Source organism: Panthera tigris, chromosome X (assembly GCF_018350195.1).
Source record: "Panthera tigris isolate Pti1 chromosome X, P.tigris_Pti1_mat1.1, whole genome shotgun sequence".
Taxonomy (NCBI): domain Eukaryota; kingdom Metazoa; phylum Chordata; class Mammalia; order Carnivora; family Felidae; genus Panthera; species Panthera tigris.
In genome coordinates, this window is record NC_056677.1 from 14,923,711 (window position 1) to 14,946,323 (window position 22,613).

Sequence of the window (22,613 nt, forward strand, 5' to 3'; positions counted from 1 at the left end):
TAGAGGATTTTTACGGTTACGTTGCATATATTTTGTTGGTGTCTTCGTTTTGCTTTAGTTCTATGAAATCACATTTATATATATAATTTCATCATATCTTTTGGATTTTCATCTCTGTTAGAAAAATGTCTCTACAGCAAGTTTTCATTATATTGTTATATTAGTAAGTTAATCTCAAGCTAATTTATTTTAACAGCTTTGTTGAGACATAATTCACATATGATGAAGTTGACCGATTTAAAATACACAACTCACCGATAGTATTTTTAGAGTTGTGCAACCAGCACCATAATCTAGTTTTTAAACATTTTTGCCAGCCTAAAAAGACCACTTGTACCCATTAGCAGTCACTCACCGGTCACCTCCCCCATCAACAACTCTAGGCAACCAGTAATCTGCTTTCTGTCTCTATGCATTTACCTATTCTGGACATTGCATGTAAATGGAATCACACAGTATGTGGTCTTTTGTGACTGGCTTCTTTTGCTCAACACAATGTTTTTGAGGTTCATTCATGCTGTAACATGCATGAGTATTTCATTCCTTTTTATGGCTGAATAATATTCCATTAGGTGGATGGACCACATTTTCTTTATTAAAAATTTTTTTTTATGTTTTTAATTCTAGTATAGTGAACATACAGTGTTACATTAGCTTCAGGTGTACAATATAGTGATTCAACACTTCCATACGGCACCCTGTGCTCATCAGGACAAGTGCACTCCTTAATCCCTATCACCTGTTTCCCCCATGACCCCCCAACCCTCCTCCCCTCTGGTAACTATCAGTTTGTTCTCTATAGTAAACAGTCTGCTTCTTGGTTTATCTCTCTTTTTTTTCTTTGCTGGTTTGTTTTGTTTCTTAAATTTCACATGTGAGTGAAATCATGTATCTGTCTTTCTCTGACTTACTTATTTTGCTTAGCATTATACTCTCTAGCTCCATCCATGTCATTGAAAATGGCAAAATTTCATTTTTTATGGTTGAATAATATTCATATATATACACATACATATATGTATATATACATACATAACATATATAACATATACATATGTATATATACATAATACACACACACACACACACACACACGCACGCACACACACCACATCTTCTTTATCCATTTATCAGTCAATGGACATTTGGGTTGCTTCCATTTCTTGGCTATTGTAAATAATGCTGCTATAAACCTAGGATGTATCCCTTTGAATTAGTATTTTTTTATTCTTTGGGTAAATACCTAGTAGTGCAATTGCTGGGTCGTAGGGTAGTTCTATTTTTCACATTTTGAAGAAGCTGCATACTGTTCTCCAGAGTGGCTGCACCAGCTTGCATTCCCACCAATAGGGCAAGAGGGTTCCCCTTTCTCCACATCCTCACCAACACCTGTTGTCTCTTGTGTTATTAATTTTAGCCATTCTGACAGTTGTGAGGTGGTATCTCATTGTGGTTTTGATTTGCATTTCCCTGATGGTAAGTGATGATGATCATCTTTTCCTGTATCTGTTGGCCATCTGTATGTCTTCTTTGGAAAAATTTCTGCTCATGTCTTCAGCCTATTTTTAAATTGGATTATTTGTTTCCTGGGTATTGCATTTTGTAAGTTCTTTATATAATTTGGACACTGACCCTTTATTGGATATGTCACTTGCAAATACCTTCTCCCATTCTGTAAGTTGCATTTTAGTTTTGTTGATTGTTTCCTTTGCTGTGCAGAAGCTTTTTATTTTGATGTAGTTCCAATAGTTTATTTTTGCTTTTGTGTCCCTTGCCTAAGGGGACCTGTCTAGAAAATAGTTACTGTGGCCGACGCTAGAGAGGTTATTGCCTGTGCCCTCTTCTAGGATTTTTATGGTTTCGGGTCTCACATTTAGGTCTTTAATCCATTTTGAATTTATTTTGTGTATGGTGTAAGAAAATGGTCCAGTGTCATTCTTCTGCATGTAGTTTGTCCAGTTTTCTCAACACCATATGTTGAAGAGACTGTCTTTTTTCCCATTGCATATTCTTTCCTGCTTTGTCAAAGATTAATTGACCATATAATTGCGGGTTTATTTCTGGGTTTTCTATTCTGTTCTATTGATCTGTGTGCCAGTGCCATACTGTTTTGATTACTACAGCTTTGTACTATAACTTGAGGTCTCGAATTGTGATGCCTCCAGCTTGGCTTTGCTTTTTCAAGGTTGCTTTAGCTGACAACTAATGTTGACTAAAAGTGGTGAGGGCAGATATCCTTGCTTTGTTCCTGATCTTAAGAGGGACACATTCAGTCTTTCACCCTAAGTATATCAGCTCTGTGTTTTATGTAGATGTCCCTCATCTGGTTGAGGAAGTTCTCTTCTATGCCTAATTTGTTGAGTGTTTTTATCATGAAAGAGTGTTGGAGTTTGTCAAATACTTGGTATCTATTGAGATGGTCATGTGGTTTTTGTTTTTTATTTTATTAATATAGTGTGTTACATTTATTCATTTCAGATGTCAAACAAACCTTGCATTCCTGGGATAAATCCCACTTGTTCATGGTATATAGTCTTTTTTCTATATTGCTGAATGCAGTTTGCTATTATTTTGTTAAGGATTTTCCATCTATATTCATTTTTTTTAATTAAAAAAAGTCTAAAAGTAATCTCTATGCCCAACATGGAGCTCAAACTCACAACCCAGAGATCAAGAGTCACATGCTCTACCAGTTGAGCCAGCCAGATGCCCCTCGATGTATATTCTTAAGAGATGTTGTAGTGATATGTAGTTTTCTTGCGATCTTTGCCTGGTTTTGGTATCAGGCTAATACTAGCTTCATATAAAAAGGTGGGTAGTATTCCCACCTCTTCTATTTTTTTGGAAGGGTTTGCGAACGATTGGTATTAATTCTTCTTTAGATGTTTGGTAGAATTCACCAGTGAAGCCATCTGGCCCTGAGCTTTTCTTTGTGGGCAGATGTTTGATTACTTATTCAATTTTATTTGTTCCAGGTATGTTCAATTTTTCTATTTCTTCTTAGTTTTGGTAGTTTGTATCCTTGTAGGAATCTGTCCATTTCATCTGGGTTATCTAATTTGCTGGTGTACAATTGTTTATAATATCCCTTTATAATCTGTTATTTCTGTGAGGTCAGTTGTGATGAGCCGTCTTTCATTCCTGATTTTAGAAATTTGAGTCTTCTTTTTTTTTCTTGGCCAGTCTAGACAAAGTTTTGTCAGTTTTGTTGATCTTTTCAAAGAACCAATTTTTGGCTTCGTGAATTTTCTCTATTGTTTTTCTATTTTCTCTTTCATTTGCAGGCGTATCTCAGAAATAATTGCAGGTTCAGTTTCAGACCACCGTAAGAAAGCAAATGTTAACAATAAAGCAAGTCAGGAGAATTTTTTTGGTTTCCCAGTGCATATAAAGGTTATGTCTACATTACACTGTAGTCTGGTATGCGTGCAATAGCATGTCTGAAAAACAATGTATATACCTTAAAAATATGCTACCGCTAAAAAAATTGCTAGCCATCTTTTGAACTTTCAGCAAGTTGTGATGTTTTTGCTGGTGGAGGGTCTTGTCTCAATGTTAATGGCTGCTGACTGATCAGAGTAGTGGTTGCTGAAGACTGGGGTGGCTGTGGGAATTTCTTAAAATAAGACAACAATGCAATTTGCTGAATTGATTGGCTCTTCCTTTTATGAAAGGTTTCTCTAGCATGTGATGCTGTTTGACAGCATTTTATCCATAGTAACTTCTTTCAAAATTGGAGTTTCTCGCCATCATGAGATTGTACCAGTTCAGTCACATCTTCAGTCTCCATTTGTAATTCTAGTTCTCCTGCTATTTCTACCACATCTGCAATTACTTCCTTCACTGAAGTCTTGAACCCCTCAAAGTCATCCATAAGGTTTGGAATCAACTTCTTCCAGATTCCTGTTAATGTTGCTATTTGACCTCTTCCCGTGAATCATGGGTGTTCTTACTGGCATCCAAAATGGCAAATCCTTTTCAGGTTTTCAATTTACTTTTCCCAGATCAGTCAGAGGAATCACTATCTATGGCAGCTATATCCTTATAAAATGTGTTTCTTAAATAATAAGACTTGAAAGTCTAAATTTCTCCTTGATCCATGGACTGCAGAATGAATGTTGTGTTAGCAGCCACAAAAACAACATTGTACATCTCCATCAGAGCTCTTGGGTGACCAGGTACATTGTCACTGAGCGGTCGTATTTTGAAAGCAATCCTTTTTTCTGAGCAGTAGTTCTCAACGATGGGCTTAATATATTCAGTAAACCATGTTTTAAACAGGTGTGCTGTCATCCGGGCTTTGTTGTTCCATTTATAGAGCACAGGCAGAGTGGATTAAGCATCATTCTTCTGGGCCCTAGGATTTTCAGAATGGTAAATAAACATTGCCTTCAACTTAGTCTCTAGCTGCATTAGCCCCTTCCAAGAGAGTCAGCCTGGCTTTAGAAGCTTTGAAGCCAGGTATTGACTTCTCCTCTCCAGCTATGGAAGTCCTAGATGACATCATATTCCAGTAGAAGGCTGTTTCATCTGCATTGAGAATCTGTTGTTTAGTGTAGCCACCTTCGTTGATTATTTTAGCTAGATTTTCTGGATAACTTGCTATAGCTTCTACATCAGCACTTGCTGCTTCACCTTGTACTTTGATGTTATAGAGTTAGATTCTTTCCTTAAGCCTCATGAGCCAACCTCTGCTAGCTTCAAACTTTTCTTCCACAGCTTCCTTTAGCTTTCTCAGCCTTCATAGAATTGAAGAGGTTTAGGGCTTTGCTCTGGATTAGGCTTTGGACTAAAACAATATTGTGGCTGGTTTTATCTTTTTGTTTTGTTTTGTTTTGTTTTTGTTTTAAGTAGGCTTCATGTCCAGTGTGGAGCCCAATGCAGGGTTTGAACTCACAACCCTGAGATCAAGACCTGAGCTGAGACCAAGAGTTGGACACTTGGGGTGCCTGGGTGGCTCAGTCAGTTAAGCATCTGACTCTTGGTTTCAGCTCAGGTCATGATCTCATGGTTTCATGACTTCAAGCCCTGTTTCAGGCTCTGTGCTGACCATGCAGAGCCTGCTTGGGATTTTCTCTCTTCTCCCTCTCTCTCTACTCCTCTCTCTGCTCCTCGCCCATTCACGCTATCTCTGTCTCTCTCTAAATAAATATGTAAACTTAAAAAAAATTTTTTTAGGGGCGCCTGGGTGGCTCAGTCAGTTGAGTGTCCGACTTCGGCTCAGGTCATGATCTTGCAGTTCGTGAGTTCGAGCCCCACGTTGGGCTCTGTGCTGACAGCTCAGAGACTGGAGCCTGCTTCTGATTCTGTGTCTCCCTCTCTCTGCCCCTTCCCCGCTCATGCTCTGTCTCTCAAAGATGAATAGGCGTTAAAAAAATGTTTTTTTAGTTTAAGAGTCAGACACTTAACCGACTGAGGCACCCAGGTGCACCTTGGCTGGTTTGATCTTCTATCCAGACCACTCAGACTTTCTCCATATCAGCAATAAGAATGCTTCGCTTTCTTATCTTTTGTGTTTATTGGAGTAGCACTTTTAATTTCTTTTCAAAAAATTTTTCTTTGCATTCACCTCTTGGCTTACTGTTTGGCACAAAAGGCTTAGTTTTCAACCTGTCTTGGCTTTCACCATGACTTCCTCACTAAGCTTAATCATTTCTAGATTTTGGTTTAATGTAAGAGGGGTGCCTGGCTGACTCAATTGTAAGAGCATGCGACTCTTGATCTCAGGATTGTGAGTTTGAGCCCCACACGGGTGTGGAGATTACTAAAAAAACAATAAATAAATAAACTTTTAGAAATAAAGTGAGAGACGTGACTCTTCCTTTCACTTGCACACTTGGCATTGTAGGGTTCTCAACTGGCCTAATTTCAGTGTGTCTCAGGGAATAGGGAAGGTCAAGGAGAGGGAGAGAGATGTGAGAATGGCTGGTCAGTGGAGAAGTCAGAACGCACACTATATTTATCAATTAAGTCTTATATGAGCATGGTTTGTGGCACCCCCCGCAAGGCAAAATTACAATACTAACATCAAAGATCACTGATCACAGATCACCATAACAAATACAATAATAATGAGAAAGTTTGAAATATTTGAAAAAATTGAAATCTTGAAAGTTTGAAAACTGTGACACAGAGACACGAAGTGAGTGAATGTTATTTGAAAAATGTCACTAATGGACTTGGTCGATACAGGGCTGCCACACACCTTCCACATGTAAAAAATACCTGTGAAATGCAATCAAGCGAAGCACAGGAAAACACGGATGCCTGTAGTTTTCCTCTCCTCTTCATTCTTTCCGTCCTTCTGCTTGCTTTGGGTTTACTTTTACTCTTCTTTTTTCTAGTTTTTGAAGGTGGAGATTAGGTTATTGATTTGAGATCTTTTTTTTTAATATCAGCATTTATAGCTACAAATTTTCCTCTAAGCCCTGGTTTAGTTGTGTCTCACATTGTCACAACATTGGCATGTTGTGTTTTAATCTTCCTTTATCTTAAAGTATTTCCTAATTTCTCTTGTGATTTCTTCTTTGACATATTGGTTGTTTAGGATGGTGTTGTTTAATTTCCTCATATTTGTGATTCCTCCAAATTTCTTTCTGTTATTGATCTCTAATTTATTCCTTTTGTAGTCAGAAAAGCTACTTTGTCTGATTTTGATCATGTTAAATGTATTGAGACATATTATGGCCTAGCAGAGGATCTATCATGGAGAATGTTCCATATATGCTTTAGAAAGATGTATATTCTGCTGTTGTTGGGTGCAGTGTTTTATACATATCTGTTAAATTTAGTTGGTTTATAGTGCCGTTCAAGTCTTTAAATTTTTTTTAATTTTTTGAAGTTTATTTATTTATTTTGATAGAGAGAGAGAGAGTATAAGCAGGGGAGGGGCAGAGAGAGAGAGAGAGAGAGAGAGAGAGAGAGAGAGAATCCCAAGCAGGCTCCATGCTGTTAGCACAGAGCCCCACATGGGGCTGGATCCCACAAACTGTGAGCTCATGACCTGAGCTGAAATCAAGAGTCGGATGCTTAGCCAACTGAGCCACCCATGTGCCCCTCTGTTCAAGTCTTTTATATCCTTTTTTATTTTCTGCCTCATTGTTCTATCTATTATTGAAAGTAGAATATTGAAGTCTCCAACTGTTATTATTAAATTGTCTGTTTCTCCCTTCAGTTCTGTCTGGTTTTGCTTCATATAGGTTTGGGCTCTGTTGTTAGGTTTATAGATGTTTGTAATTGTTTTATCTTCCTGACTGATTGACTCTTTTATCATTATAAAATATTCCTCTGTGTCTCTAGTAACAGATTTGTCTTCAAGTCTATTCTGTCTTCTGTTAGTATAGCCATTCTAACTCTCTTATGGTTGATGTTTGCATAATACATCTTTTCTGTTGTTCTCTCAAGCTCTTTTGTATCTTTGAAACTGAAGAGTATCTCCTGTAGAAAACATAGTTGGGTCTTTAAAAAAAAAAACCCGGTCTCATAGCCTCTGCTTTTTGATATCTAAAAATCTATTCACATATGATGCTATTATTGATATGGTTTGATTTACCTCTGCCATTTTGCTTTTTTGGGGAGAGGGGTATATGACTCATAGCTACTTTGTTCCTCTGTTCCTCCTTTATTTAGAATTTATTTTTGTAAATGGTCTGAGGTGGTTTAGCATCCAGACGGATAACTATGCTAGCACCATGTTAAAAAAAAATTGCTCTTCTCTACTGAATTGTAATACCTCCTTTGTCATATATATTGTTCCCATATATAGTTGACTATGTTTATGCAATTTCTATTATGTTCTGCTCATGTATCTGTCTTCTCCTGTGTCCATACCTGCTGTTAGGTTTCAGCAACTTCACAGGAAATATTAAAGTTTGCTCTAGCAAGTCCCTCTTAATTTTCTTGTATTTCAAAAGTATCTTGGATATGCTCAGACATTAATTGCTCATGTAAATCTTTGAATTCAAAAAGAAAACACCAGTGGTAGTCCTTTTAAAATTTCACAATACGTGCACACACAGGCATACATATACCAACACTGACCACCTAGGAACATGGCATGTGTGAAATTAGGCAATTCATTTGAAGTAGAAACTGGTAAGTGGTAACATAGCACATTAAAACAAGACAGAACAGGATGATTTCTGTATCTTTTGCCTAATAATTGTTTTGTTAACATAGGGTGAATGCTATTGAAAGTAGTGCCATCAGGATATTAAGAGAGAGAATAATTGCACAAAAAACTGACCTCATTCATGCTTTCCAACTTCAAGACCGCAGTAAATCAGGTAATAAAATTATGTAATGCTTACCGTTTCTTAACATACCAGCTTACGTACAAATCAGTTTTCATTTTTTTTGCTTCCTTAAGATTTCAGTTCTCTATTTTTACTAGCAAGGAAAGATAGAGATAAAAATAAAACATAATCCATTATGTGCTTGAAAAAAGCCATATCCCTCCTTTGCAGTACGTTTCTTTCAACTTAAAACAACAGCAACCCTTCTATTCTGGTAGTGGCTCAGACTAGACACTCTGGAAGGCCCTCCTGTTAAGAGACAGCGAGATTCTAGAGGATACAGAATTTTAATGCATCTACCAGCCTCACAGTAAGATAAATATCTAGCAAACATTTTTCTCTCATGAAACGTTTTTTGAAACCAGCTTGGAGCAGCAAACAAGCACAAAGTGCTAGATTGTCCTGAGGGCAAATGCTAATTTTGGTGTTGTGCTCAATCCTGAGACTAGACCAAAGGATAATAGAAAGATGGATAAGCTGAATCTGAGACTTCCACATTAAGCCTGGACCCTCAAAGTGGCTAAGGTCGGCTATTTTTGTAGTGCCCCTTGACTCTTGGCAAGCAAATGCAAATCCATGTTCAAGGGATGCATCCCTAATTTTGGCCACTAATATATGCAGAGATTAAGATCAACCATGAGTTCATAACCAAAGATCATGAAACAAAGGAGACAAGCTACCGTGAGTAAGTGTCAACAGAAACAATGACAGATTTCATTCTCTAAAGATATCAGATATTGGAATTATCAAATACAAATAAAAATAACTAAGAAATGTTTAAAGAAATAAAAGGTGGATCACTGACATGCATTTAAAGAATGATTTGAAGAAGAACCAAATAGATGTAAAAATATACTTGTTTAAAAAAACCATATTGGATGGGTTAAACAGAAGATTAGACACTACTTAAGACAGAATTAGAAAGGTTAAGACTAATGGACAGTAAAATAAAGTTTAACATACATCTACTCAGGGTCCCAGGAGGAAACAATGTAAGAGAGGATGTATTTGACATGATAATGGCCTAGACTTTTCCAGAATTGATGAGCAACTCAAATTCACAGGTAGAGAGATACAGTGTTTCTCAAATAGGATAAAAAAAATTAAATCCACACCTATATACCCTTGTGGAGAAACCACAGAATACCAACAGCAAAGAAAAATATCCTAAAAGCAAGCAGAGAGAAATACACATTGCTACAAAGGGAAAACAATTTGACTGATATCAGACTTCTCAACAGTCACAATAGAAGCCAGTAGACAGTGGAATAATATATACAAAACATTGAAAGTAAAATTTAGAAAAAAATATAACATGAAAACACTAACAAAACCGAGGTTGAAACAGCTCTATTAATATTAGACAAAGTAGACTTCAAGGAAATCTACATTACTAGAAATAACAAGGGACACTTTATAATGATAAAGTATTCTGTTTGCCAATTGAATCCATTATAAATGCATATGTACCTACTAATATAGCCTCAAAAATATGTAAAACAAAAATGGACAGAACAAGTAGAAGTAGAAAAATCTACCATCATAGTGGATGATTATAATACTCCTTTAACTGAAAGAATTAACTGACAAAAAGATTAGCAGAGTTTCCCTAAAAGACAAACATAGAACTCTGCTCAACAATGCAGAATACACATTCTTGTCAAGCACACATGAAACATATCCTGACTATATCCTGGAACATAAAGCAAATATCAACAAATTTTGTATTGGAAACATACAGAATAAATTTTCTGTCATAGTGAATTGAGCTATAACTCAATGACAGAAGGTAGCCAGAAAATCCCCCTTGGGCTTGGAAATGAGAAATACACTTCTAAATAACCCTTGGATCAAAGGAGAAATCACAGTGGAAATTAGAAATCTGCAACTCAATGATAAGGAAAATGCAACATATAAGATGCAAGTTAGAGAAGAATTGAAAATGCATATATTTTGAAAGATGAAACTATGATCAACAAAGTAAAAAAAAAAAGGTTATTTGAAGAAACTGGAAAATTTGATAAAACCCTGGTAAGGAGATAGAGAAAGCATAAATAACCAATGCCAGAACTGAAAGGGGAGATTTTAGTATATACAGACTTTACAGATATTAAAAAGCTCATAAGGTGTATTATGAAAACTCTTATGCTAGTGAATTGATACTTTAGATTAAATGGACAAATTCCTAAAATATATATGTACACACACACACACACACACACACACACACACACACACACTTACCAAAACTGACACAAAAAGAAATAGAAAGCCTGAACAATTCTATAACTGTTGAAGAAACTGGATCTGAAATTTTGAAACTTTCCACAAGGAAGGCCCTGGGTTCAGATAGCTTCATTAGCCATTAAAATATACATTTAAGAATGAAACCAGTCTAGGGTCTTCTGGGTGGCTCAGTTGGTTAAGCATACGACTCTGGCTCAGGTCATGATCTCGTGGTCTGTGGGTTTGAACCCAACGTCAGGCTCTGTGCTGACAGCTCAGAGCCTGGAGCCTGTTTCAGATTCTGTGTCTCCCTCTCTCTGTCCCTCCCCCGCTCAAACTCTGTCTCTCTCAAAAACAAATAAACATTACAAAAACATTTTTTAAAGAATAAAACCAGTCTAGAGGCACCTGAGTGACTCAGTTAGTTAAGCATCTGACTCTTGATCTCAGGGTTGTAGAGTTCAAGCCCTGCATCGGGCTCCATGCTGGGCATGAAGCCTACTTAAAAAAAAAAAAAAAAAAGAATAAAATCAGTCTTACACAAACTCTTCCAGAGAATAAAAACATAAGGAACACTTCCAAGATTATTTTAGGAGGTCAGCATAACCTTGATACCAAAACCTAGTAAAAACATTATGGAAAAGGAAAATTAAAGGCTAATCTCAGACATAAATTTAGATGAAAAAAGTCCTAAATGAAATATTGGAAAAAGGTTAATGTAAAACGAACAAGTTGGTTTATTCTAGAAACACTAGGAATTCTGGGTTGATTTGATAATGAAAAATCAATCAGTGTAATTCACCAATTTAACCAAATTAAAGAAGTCTTAGTTCTCTCAAAATAAGAAAAATTTATTGGATGTATTTTACCTTGGTTTCATGGTTTTAGAAAACTAAAAATGAAGCAAATTTCCTTAATCTTATAAAGGATATCTATCATAGCCTATAGAAAACAGCATAATTGATGGGGTAATGTTGAAACCTTTTCTTCTAAGATTGGGAATAAGAGAAAGATACTGAATAATTCCCCATCCCCAATGTGTCTGCATCCTAATCCCCAGAATCTCTCAATGTTACCTTAGATCCCAAAAGGAATTTTGCAGATGTGATTAAAATACTGATCTTGAGGGGCATGTGGCTGGCTCAGTCAGTGGAACACACAACTGTTGATCTCAGAGTTGTGGGTTCGAGCCCCATGTTGGGTGTAGAAATTCTTACAAATAAAATCTTAAAAAAAATAATGATCTTGACCTAGGGAGACTGTCATGCAGTATCTAAGTGGAATTGATATAATCACAATGGTCCTTATGAGAGGGATGTAGGAGTCAGAGTCCGAGGAGAAGGTGATGTGATAATGGAAGAAGATATTGAAATGATACTCCTTGAAAACTCAGGAAGGTGCCACAAGCCAAGGAATATAGGCAGCCTTTAGCAGCTGAAAAGGGGTAAAAAACAAATCCCCCCATCAGAGTTTCTCAAAGGAACCAGCCCCACTGACACTTTCGCTTGTACCAGCAAAAGTGATTTTGGACTCCTAGCCCCCAGAACTATAAGAGAATAAATTTGCGTTCTTTAAAGCCACTAAGTCTGTGGTAATGTGTTACAGCAGCAATAGGAGACTAATAGAGATGTCTGTTCTCAAAATTGTTCAACATTGTGCTAGGGATGCTAGCTACTACAATAAGGCAAGTTAAATAAGATGATAAGAATTACAAAGGAAGAAATAAAATGTTACTACGTATAGACAACATGATTGAGTATATCAAAAACCCAAATACACAGAAAAACTATTATAATTAATAATTGAATTTAACAAGTTGTAGAACACAAGGTCAACACAGAGAAATTTATTGTGTTTTCATATATCAGGTTATCAGTCAGAGTCTATTCAGGAGATAGAAACCACGGCAATAATTTGAACTGGGAAATTTAATGTAAAGAATTATTAACTAGTAAAAGGCTATTTAATTACTAAAATGGCTGAAAGAGAATGCTAAAGAATACAGGAATAGAAATTGTAGGGTGCAGCTACTATCTCTAAGGCTAAGAAAGTGAACCCAAGGAAGGAAAAGACTTGGAAGAATCCCCTGCTCTCAAGCAAGGCTAATATTCAGACCTAATTGGAGAGGGAATGACCGTGGCCCGCTAGATACAGTGGAAGTTCACTGAAGTGTCTCACGTCAAAGCTGGTTGGAAGCTGTTGAGCCCGGACTGAAGTGGATGGGGCCACCCACGGGAGTACCAACAAAACCCTTTTTGGGCTGTGTACCGCTGTGCCTCCCACACACTCCTGGCAAGGAAGCCATTCACTGTGGTGTCAGTGAAATTGACTGGAGAGTGGGTGCCAATGCATTTCCCACACTCTGGTAACCATGCTCTACTGGAAAAGCAAGAAGGAAAGCATACCAGAAGTGGTTCTTCTGCTGTGTCTTAGAGTATCCTTCCTGTACTCTCTACTGACCTTATACCAGGCGCCCAACGAGAATTATTTACAGGGTTCAGTTCCAGTGTCATAAAACAGGGCAAAGAAGGGTAGCTTTGAGCTGAGTAGGAGTAAACTGATGGCTGGTAGAGCTAACAATGAACTTTTAGGTAATGAAAATCTTCAAAGATCCCATTTAGGGTAGATAATCCAGGACGAGAAAGGAACCGAACGATTGATGTATGAGATTTCTAAATGATTAAGAGAAATTAAAAAGGATGAAAATAAATGGGTAGGTATTGCTGTGTGCAAGGGCCGAAGTTGTCAGGATATGAATTCTCTTCAAATTGAGCTATAGGTTCAATGCACGGAAAGGGCATCTACAGAAATTTTTTTTTTTAATTTTTTAAACGTTTTATTTATTTTTGAGACAGGGAGAGACAGAGCATGAACAGGGGAAGGTCAGAGAGAGGGAGACACAGAATCTGAAACAGGCACCAGGCTCTGTGCTGACAGCACAGAGCCCGACGCGGGGCTCGAACCCACGGACCGCGAGATCATGACCTGAGCCGAAGTCGGCCGCTTAACCGACTGAGCCACCCAGGCGCCCCTACAGAAATGTTCTTAGCAGCACTGTTTGTAATAGCCCCAAACTGGAGATAACCTAACATCCACCAACAGTAGAATGGATATATAAATTGTGTATATTCACACCATGGAATACTATACACTGATGAAAATGAAGACCTACAACTAAATGGAACAACATGGCTGAATCTCATGAACTTCGCGTTGAGCAAAAGAAGCCAGATGTCCCCCCAAATATATACTTCACGATTCCATTTACATATAGGTCAAAAAAGGCAAAAAGCAAATTATAGTATTAGAGATCAAGATAGTGGCTCTCTTTAGGAAAGTGGGAAGTGGTAGTAATTGTGAGGGGCCCCAAGGGGGCCTTTGGAATATTGGCAATCTTTTTTTTTTAACTTTGGGGTTTTATTTAAATTCCAGTTAGTTAAAAGTGTAATATTAGCTTCAGGTGTATAATATGGTGATGCAACAGTCCATACATCACTCCTTAATCCCCATCACCTGTCTCACCCGTCCACCTGCCCCCCTCCCCTCTGGTAACTATCAGTTCGTTCTCTACAGTTAAGAGTCTGTTTCTTGGTTTGCTTCTCTCTTTTTTTCCCCTTTTGTTTCTTTTGTTTTTTAAATTCCAAATACGAGTGAAATCATGTGGATTTGGCAATGTTTTATTTCTTGTCCTTGGTGGTGGTTACATAGGAATTCTCTTTGTGATAATTCACCGAGCCCTGTATTTGTTTTGTGAGTTTTTCCGTATGTGTTGAACTTTAATTTAGAAAAAAGAATTATGACCAACAGACACATGAAAAGATGTTCATCATCACTTATCGTGAGGGAAATGCAAATCAAAACCACAGTGAGATATCACCTCACACCTGTCAGTATGGCTATAATCGACAACACAAGTAACAACAGGTATTGGTGAGGATGTGGAGAAAGGGGAACCCTCTTGCACTGTTGGTGGGAATGCCAATCGGTGCAGCCGATGGGGAAGACAGTATGGAGGTTCTTCAAAAAGTCAAAAATAGAAATACCTTAAGTTCCAGCAATCACACTGCTGGGTATTTACTCAAAGAATACAAGAACACTAATTCAAAGGGATACACGCACCCCTATGTCTATGGGAGTATTATTTATAATAGCCAAGCTATGGAAGCAATGCAAGTGTCCCTCAGTTAATGAATGGATACATAAGATGTGGTGTGTATATATATACAATGGAATATTATTCAGCCAGAAAAAAGAAGGAAATCATGCCATTTGCAATGACATGGATGGAGCTAGAGTATTAGGCTAAACGAAATAAGTTGGTCAGAGAAAGAGAAATGCCATATGATTTCACTCATATGTGAAATTTAAGAAACAAAACAGGTGAAGGGAAAAAATAAGAGACAAATTGAGAACAGACTCTTAATTACAAAGAACAAGCTGATGGTGACCAGAGGGGAGGTGGCTGGGGGATGGGTGAAGTAGGTGATGGGGAATGAGGCGTGCACTTGGGGTGAGCACAGGGGGATGTACAGAAGTGTTGAGTCACTATAGGTACACCTGAAACTAATATTACACTGTCTGGCAACTGGAATTAAAATAACTTTTAAAAAAGGTTCAAAGAGGGAACAGCGTGGAGGTTTTTTGTGGGTCTCGCGTCCATGAAATACAGCCAGACCGACATTAAAGCATCCTGCACACCTAGAAAACTGATCTGAGGATAACACAACAACTGCACAACCTGAACCAAGGCACTCAGCAGGAAGAGAAAAAACTCATTTTATTTTCAATTTTTGTTAAAAATATTTTTCTTTAATTTTTCTCTACTATCAAAACACACCTAGGATCTAGCATCATTTCTTCAATTTTTGTGTGTGTTTTTAATTTTTTAATTTTAATTTTTTTAATTTTAATTTTAATTTTTTCTACCTCATTAATTCCTTTTCTCCCTTCAAAATGATGAAACAAAGGAATTCACCCCCCAAAAAGGTAAAAGGAATTGTGTCTTTGGCAGGTAAGTATGTGGGGAATGGTTTTCTGGGAGTGTAAATGGATATTTTTTTTTCTTGAAAACAGTTTGGTATTGTATGTCAAAAGGCTTAAAAATGTGCATCCTCTTTGATCCAGTAAATTCCACTTATAGGAGTGATCCTAAGGAGATAATGAAATAGTTGAATAGCCATTAAAATAATGATGTAGATCTACGTTTCTTAACATAGATGGATGTCCATGATTTATTGTAAGTAAAAACTCAGATTAGAATAAATATGCTATGGGGCGCCTGGGTGGCTCAGTCGGTTAAGCGTCCGACTTCGGCTCAGGTCACGATCTCGCGGTCCGTGAGTTCAAGCCCCGCATCGGGCTCTGTGCTGACGGCTCAGAGCCCGGAGCCTGCTTCGGATTCTGTGTCTCCCTCTTTCTCTGGCCCTCCCCCGTTCGTGCTCTGTCTCTCTCTGTCCCAAAAATAAATAAACATTAAAAAAAAAAAGAATAAATATGCTATGTGTGTTGCCATAGACACATGTGTATAAAACATTTGCTAGACTACAAGGCGTATTTGGCTCTGAGAAAGGAAAAATGTAGATATATTTGTATATATCCGTGTTTGTGTGCACTAGAAGTAATAACATTTTTTCTATTCGTTCAAAATCATTTCGAACGAGCGTATCTTTAATAATCAGAAAAAATAAAGATATTTATATTTTGAAAGACTACATATAATATCAGGGGATGAAGGGATAGGACCTTGGAAAATGAGAAGTGAATTACATGCCAAAATATGAAAAATGAAAGTAATCTTTTATCCTTTATATCCTTTCGTGTTTTAAAATCTTCTATTGTAAATACACCTTCCTTTGCTAATCAGAAAAAGGAACAAAAGATCGAACACCCAATGTCTGATTGCTTACACATAACATTACGGGCAAGATCTGTGGAACACCCAAGACTTTCTTTAGTTTATTTGTCCCTTAGAGCTGTGGGGCCTGGTGGGACAAATCACAAAGGGGAGAAGGAGGCACCCAGGCCTCAAAACCCCAGGCTGCTCACTGAATTTGCCACGTAGGTTGCATTTCTTTATCAAATCATCAACCAATTATATGGGCTTTGTTGTTGTTGTTGTTGTTGTTGTTGTTGTTGTTAGGAAAACTTTCTATGAGCCAGTGGGCTTTTTCCATGGAGAACATTTTGGGGCTGAACTTACCATGGAGATCCCTGAGTTCACGTCTGGTCACCACAGACACAAATGGAGATATTGACTACATGTCCAGCTTCCAGGATATCCACATTCAGAAACCCGTGAAAGAGGCAAGTGAAACATAGCCCCAGCTGAAACCTGGCTGGAGCGCAACACCCTTCAGATGACCCGTGAGAGGGACTCAGTCTTGAAAAGTTGGGTGTGGAATCATCTAATGGATGGGCATGGCAGGCTTGGGGAAGGCCCACGGGGGCTCCCCCAAGTACCTAGTGATCTGTTCGGGAAATTTGTGCTTTCTAAGGATAGGCAAAATGGAAAAAGAAGGAAAAGCTTCTGCGAGAAAATCCATGTCAGATCAGGGCAGATACGACACCCACTCTTTCATACAACTCACCCCTTCAGCTCCTCAACAGAGTCCCTGTTACACTGCGAGAGTATAGACCTGCTGACATGACATCTTATGCCTTAAGTGTTTGTAAAATTAAAAATCTCTTATTAAAATGGGAATACCCCGGGGAGAGTTGTAAGGCCCGCCCCCGCCCCGTACTTATTAACAACTCTTTGCCAGTTAGTTACCACGCTGGGCTGAACGTGAGCCGATGGGAAGGAAGACTGGGCGATTGTTTGCAGGGGAGATGAGAAGGTCAGAGCAGAGAGAAGTAAGGCAGGTGGGAAACTAAGATACCCCCACAAGAGAGGCTTCGGCTTCACGCAAGAGGCAGCTTACCACGGTCACCAGACTCATGGGCCTTGGCTTCGGGCAGCTGAGACCAGATCCCATTCCCTAGCTACGTGAACCTTGCAAAACTTACCTTACCTCTCTGTTTTCTAATCTGTAAAATGGACATAATAATAGTTCTTTTCTTTGGGGCCGTTGTTGAGGACTGAATGAAAGAGCCCACAGAAAAGTCTCAGGGCGGAGCCCGCGCGCACGTGTTCTCAGTACGTGTTGGCTGTTGTTCACTGCTTCTTGATCAGCCAGGGCCCTGCAGACTGCACACGCTTCCGCACGCAACAGCATGGTCTTTTCTCTGATTAAAGAAGGTTGGGACTCCAAGGAAGGCCTGCCTTCTCGAATTTCTATCTGAATCACATGCTTTGAATTGGTGGGAACGTTTTGTATTTGCAACATGTACTAAAATTGACCGTTATTAATTCTATGTGTTTTAACACTTAGAACGTCTTTATTTCAGGCTCAATCTACTCTAATTGAAACTCTGTACAGATACCGATCTGACCTGCAAATCATCTTTAATGTCATTGATTCTGACCACTCAGGTAAATGAACTTTGATTAGTTCGGTAGCAGTAGAAAGCAAGGGCTAATCTGTTTCTCAGAAACCAGAACTCTATTTTCATCTATTGCATTCTTCATCCAAAGTTGATTTAACTCAGGGCTGGGGGTGGGGGGGGGAGGCGATGATAAACTCATGATTAGGATTATTACTATTTTAGTTTGTCCACCAACTGTATTCAAGACCATATGGCCCCTATATAGGCCTCTGTATCTGTTAGACAAGAATAGCTCCTTTTAGAAATCATCAGCACAGATGAAAAGATAATTCACTGTCCATTTAAACATAGTAGTTACTCCTGGCAATAAAAATCATTCCTGGAGTTCTGATCCTATGTTTGGGACTCAGGGGTATGAAAATTCATTTCTGCTTGGCTTTGATGCATGATCACTTATTTTCAAGCTTTATTATTATTACTTTTTAATGTTTTTATTTATTTTTGAGAGACAGAGAGAGAGAGAGAGAGAGAGAGAGAGAATGTGAGCGGGGAGGGGCAGAGAGAGGGAGACACAGAATCCAAAGCAGGCTTCAGGCTCTGAGCTGTCAGCACAGAGCCGGATGCAGGGCTCAAACTCATGAACAGCGAGATCATGACCTGAGCCAAAGTCGGGTGCTTAACTGAGCCACCCAGGCACCCCATACTTATTATGAAACTTTAAAACAATCACCAGATAATCCTCAACCACAGAGATCACAGAATACCAAAAGGTCAATAATCAAAATATGAAAGCAAATGATTGCCTAGAAAATATGGCAGAGCCATTGTTTGCAGTCCTCTTGTTGAGTGCCAGGGTAACTTCTCCCTCTGCCCTGATGTCCTTTTCCCTTAGATTTTAGATCTTGTAATTTCTATACCACATAGGGTCCCACGGTCCATAATGTACCCCCATCCCTTGAGTGTATACTCATTCCAGGTTTGGAATAATGTCAGGACCACTTGGTAGTTGAAAGTGACACATTGTTTCTTATATTTACAATCTGACTTTTCCATCTCCTTCAGTGTCTGATGGTCGGGCATGGCAGTGAGCTTCTTCTCATTGGGACCATTCAATCAGTATAGCTTCCCCACTCCACCATTAAGTGGGTCTTAAAACGAACACTCACACCTTCTTCTATATTCTTTTAGGCCTGATTTCCGTGGAAGAATTTCGTTCCATGTGGAAACTCTTCAATAGTCACTACAACATTCATATTGATGATTTTCAAATTGATGAGCTCGCTGAAAGAATGGACTTAAACAAAGATGGAAGCATTGACTTTAATGAGTTCCTAAAGGCTTTCCATGTAGTGCATAAATTGGATAAGTTGAACAAATCAGGTAGCGGCCTTGCTTAACAAGAGCTAGGGCTTTCTCTGCTTGTAAACCCTGGGGCCCAAATCACCGACACCATCTTTTCCAGAACCCTTGTAATTCATAATCAGTTGTAGAGAAAAGTAGCCCCCCATTCGTGCCATGAGCAGATGTATAGTGTGGGTATTTGAGTCTCCAGTAAGCTGTAATTGGTAAGACTAGGTTAAATGTCAGCTGATAGGATTTGGCTCCAGTGTTAGGACTCATGCATTGCCAGGTAGAAACTGGGTTTGAGCCTAGTGTTGGCCTCCTTGACCAAGATACCAGAGGAGTTTGGAAACACGTTGAAAGGAACCCACAGAACCGCAAAGAAAAGTGCAACATCTGTGAATGACTGAGGGATGGGAGGAGGAATACCAAACTAGTAATGGAATAAAATATTTCCATCTTTAAACTGAATCTTCTTTTTTTTATTTAAAAAAAATTTTTTTTAAATTTATTTATTTTTGAGAGAGAGAGACAGCGTGTGAGTGAGGTCAGGGCAGAGAGAGAGAGGGAGACACAGAATCTAAAGCAGGCTCCAGGTTCTGAGCCGTCAGCACAGAGCCTGATGCGGGGCTTGAACTCATGAACCCTGAGATCATGACCTGAGCTAAGTCGGATGCTTAACTGACTGAGCCACCCAGGCACCCCTTTGAGCTGAGTCTTCTTTGGAGACCATAAACTGGTGATTCTCAATGGTGGGGGAACCACCCTTGAGGGATGGGGGTCATATCAGATTCTTCGGGGAAGCTGTGGGAGTGGATTGTTTGAAAAAACTTTTTTTTTTTTCTTGTCTGTTGGAGATACAAAGTGAATACAATTCACGTTGAGCCCTACAATTAATAAGGTTTGACCCCATTGGTGAGATGGGGCCTTGGTTATGCATACATTTTGCAATTTATTCTGGTATTCTGATTGCATATCAAACATAATAGGTTTCCCTTTAAAGGCCAGTATGTGTTTCATTGTTTTCTAATTTTGAGAACTTCAAGATCTGTCAACATGCCAAGTTAGATCTCCCGCAACCTTGCTTGATAGACGCACCAGAAATAATGGATAAAATACAACAAATATATATATATATATATTTTTTAAATGCATAGCTGAGCTGACGAGAAAGTAAAAGAAATCCCTACTGGGCAAGGGAACAAAAGGCATAATTAAAACCAGAGCTATACTAACGTTGGACAGGATAGACTTTGAGGCAAAAAATATCAGAGGTAAAAAAAGGTCATTACTGAATGCTGAGAGGAATGCTCGCCAGGAAGACAGAAGAATTATAAACATATATGCATCCAATAACAGAACTCTAACATTTATAATGCGAAAATTGACATAACCGGTAGGAGAAATTGATAGAGATTTTTAATATGCCTGTGCCAGGAATTGACCATCTAAATAAAAAAGTAGTGTGTAGAGTTTTGGGCAACCTAATTCACCTAACTATGGGCATGTGTACTCTGGAATCAGTTTTAGAGAATACACATTGTTTTCAAGCACACATGGGACATGTATAAAAATTGATCATGTATTAGACCACAAAACATCTCTCAAATACCAAGCAACCAAAACCCAAGATACTACATTCTCCGATGATAATGCAATTAAATTAGAAGACGACATAAGAAGGTAACCAGATTAATGAGTGCCAAGTGATGTAACTGGAGCTCGCCCAGAAATTGCTAAAAATGCTTCACAGGACTACGGCAAATAACTCTTTTCAAAAATAGGTGAATGGGCTGTTTTCTAGGGAAAACTATGATTTACTAAAGCTAACCGGAGAACAAAAAGAGGGTCTGAGGAGACATAACCGTTAAAGAGTGGGATGGTGTTGCCACGTGTCCTTTTGGCCGGCTGAACTACATTTCTCAGAATTCCCCTGTCTCACGTGTTTCTGCTTCAGATGGGCGGCCAGGGAGATTCTTGAGTGGTCGGGAAGGCAAAGGAAAGTGGCGGTCGTGGCGTGGCTCCCACACGCTGTTGCTGACCCGCGAGTCACTTTGTTGGTGTGGAGGGGCTGCTAGGCCTGCACTTGCTCTGAGTTGCCCTGGATCCTCTGTCAGCTTCTTTGATTCCTGGCCCGGGCGTGTCTTAGCTCCGGGGCCGAAGGGCCCTGGCTTCTGCAGGATGACCTCGTCACCAATCACCAATCAATCACCAACAGCGGAGACTAAGCGTGGGCTCAGTCTTCAGTCCGCTCTTGTGGAGTGCCAGCTTGTGCTCGTGTGTTCCAGCCTGCTTCCCCTTCTGCCCGCCCGCCCCGTGGACTCGGAGCTCCGACACCAGGTACGGCGGCTTCCGGAGCCCGCTTCACCACCTCCCGCATTTGCATAAGCCCCTTCTAGTGGTGTCGTATGTATACGCATGCACACATGGATCGTCCTGGCTCGGCCTCGGGTTGAACTCCGACTGATACAAAGTTTCGCGCCGAGAGTGGTTCCAAAAGAACAGAATCTTAATGAGTGCTCCGAATGTGTGCAACCTGATGTATCTGGAGCCCCTGCCCCGTTGTCTCCTATGAAAATCCGCGGATGATCCCAGGATAGCGGTTTTAAGGCAGTCCGGCATGAGTCTTTCTTTTTGTTGCTTCCTGAATAGCACTTGGTTATTTCTTCTTGGCGTTCTTTCTGGAACTCTCATTTTCTCTCCTGGACTTCCAGTCGCGAATTATTTGCCTTTGTTGGAATTTTCACCGAAAGAATATACTTTGATTTTCCTCAAGATTGGTAACTAATGTCTAATTTAGTGCCACGGTTTTGTAGTTTTGTGCTTTGTGTTGGTGATTTCACCGTTGAAAGCGGCCCTCAAACATAGTGCTGAAGTTCTTGCTCGTGTTGCTCCTAAAGTGCAAGGAGGCCTTGGCGGGGCGGGGCGGGGGGGGGGGGGGGGGGGGAGAGACAGGTGTTTCAGAGAAAACAGGTGCGTTAGATAAGCTTCCTTCATCCGTGTTGATGAATCATCTATGTGTATGAAATGGGGCGTCTGTGAACAGAAACACACGTACAATGAGGTTATGTTACTGATCATTTGACGAAAATCTTGTGACCGAAGTCTCGCAGGGACCGAGCCCTGTATTTCCCCGGGAGCGCTGCTTCAGTGTTCACGAAGCCAGTGGTTGCCGCGATTGTATAGAACGCAAATACTACAAATAACCAGAATGGACTGTATTCTCAAAAAAAAAAAAAAAAAGTGGTTTTCCAGACCGTTAAGCTCTTTCATCCGCTGGAAATGATTTTGGGGTGTGATGTGGAGGCACCGTTTATCGAATAGTTC

General features: G+C 39.3%; 1 protein-coding gene across 3 annotated transcripts in view; it reads left to right on the top strand.

The window, feature by feature from the left end:
* The window catches only part of PPEF1 (protein phosphatase with EF-hand domain 1), a 108,888-nt gene extending 89,142 nt beyond the window's left edge, over positions 1 to 19,746 (top strand). For all 3 annotated transcript variants that reach the window (XM_042975071.1, XM_042975070.1, XM_042975069.1), the window contains 4 exons: positions 8,179 to 8,285; positions 16,660 to 16,823; positions 17,907 to 17,991; positions 19,134 to 19,746. In XM_042975071.1, coding sequence (XP_042831005.1) covers positions 8,179 to 8,285; positions 16,660 to 16,823; positions 17,907 to 17,991; positions 19,134 to 19,342 — 565 coding nt within the window. In that variant the 3' untranslated portion in view covers positions 19,343 to 19,746. The remainder of the gene's footprint in view (positions 1 to 8,178; positions 8,286 to 16,659; positions 16,824 to 17,906; positions 17,992 to 19,133) is intronic.
* Positions 19,747 to 22,613: the final 2,867 nt, after the last annotated feature.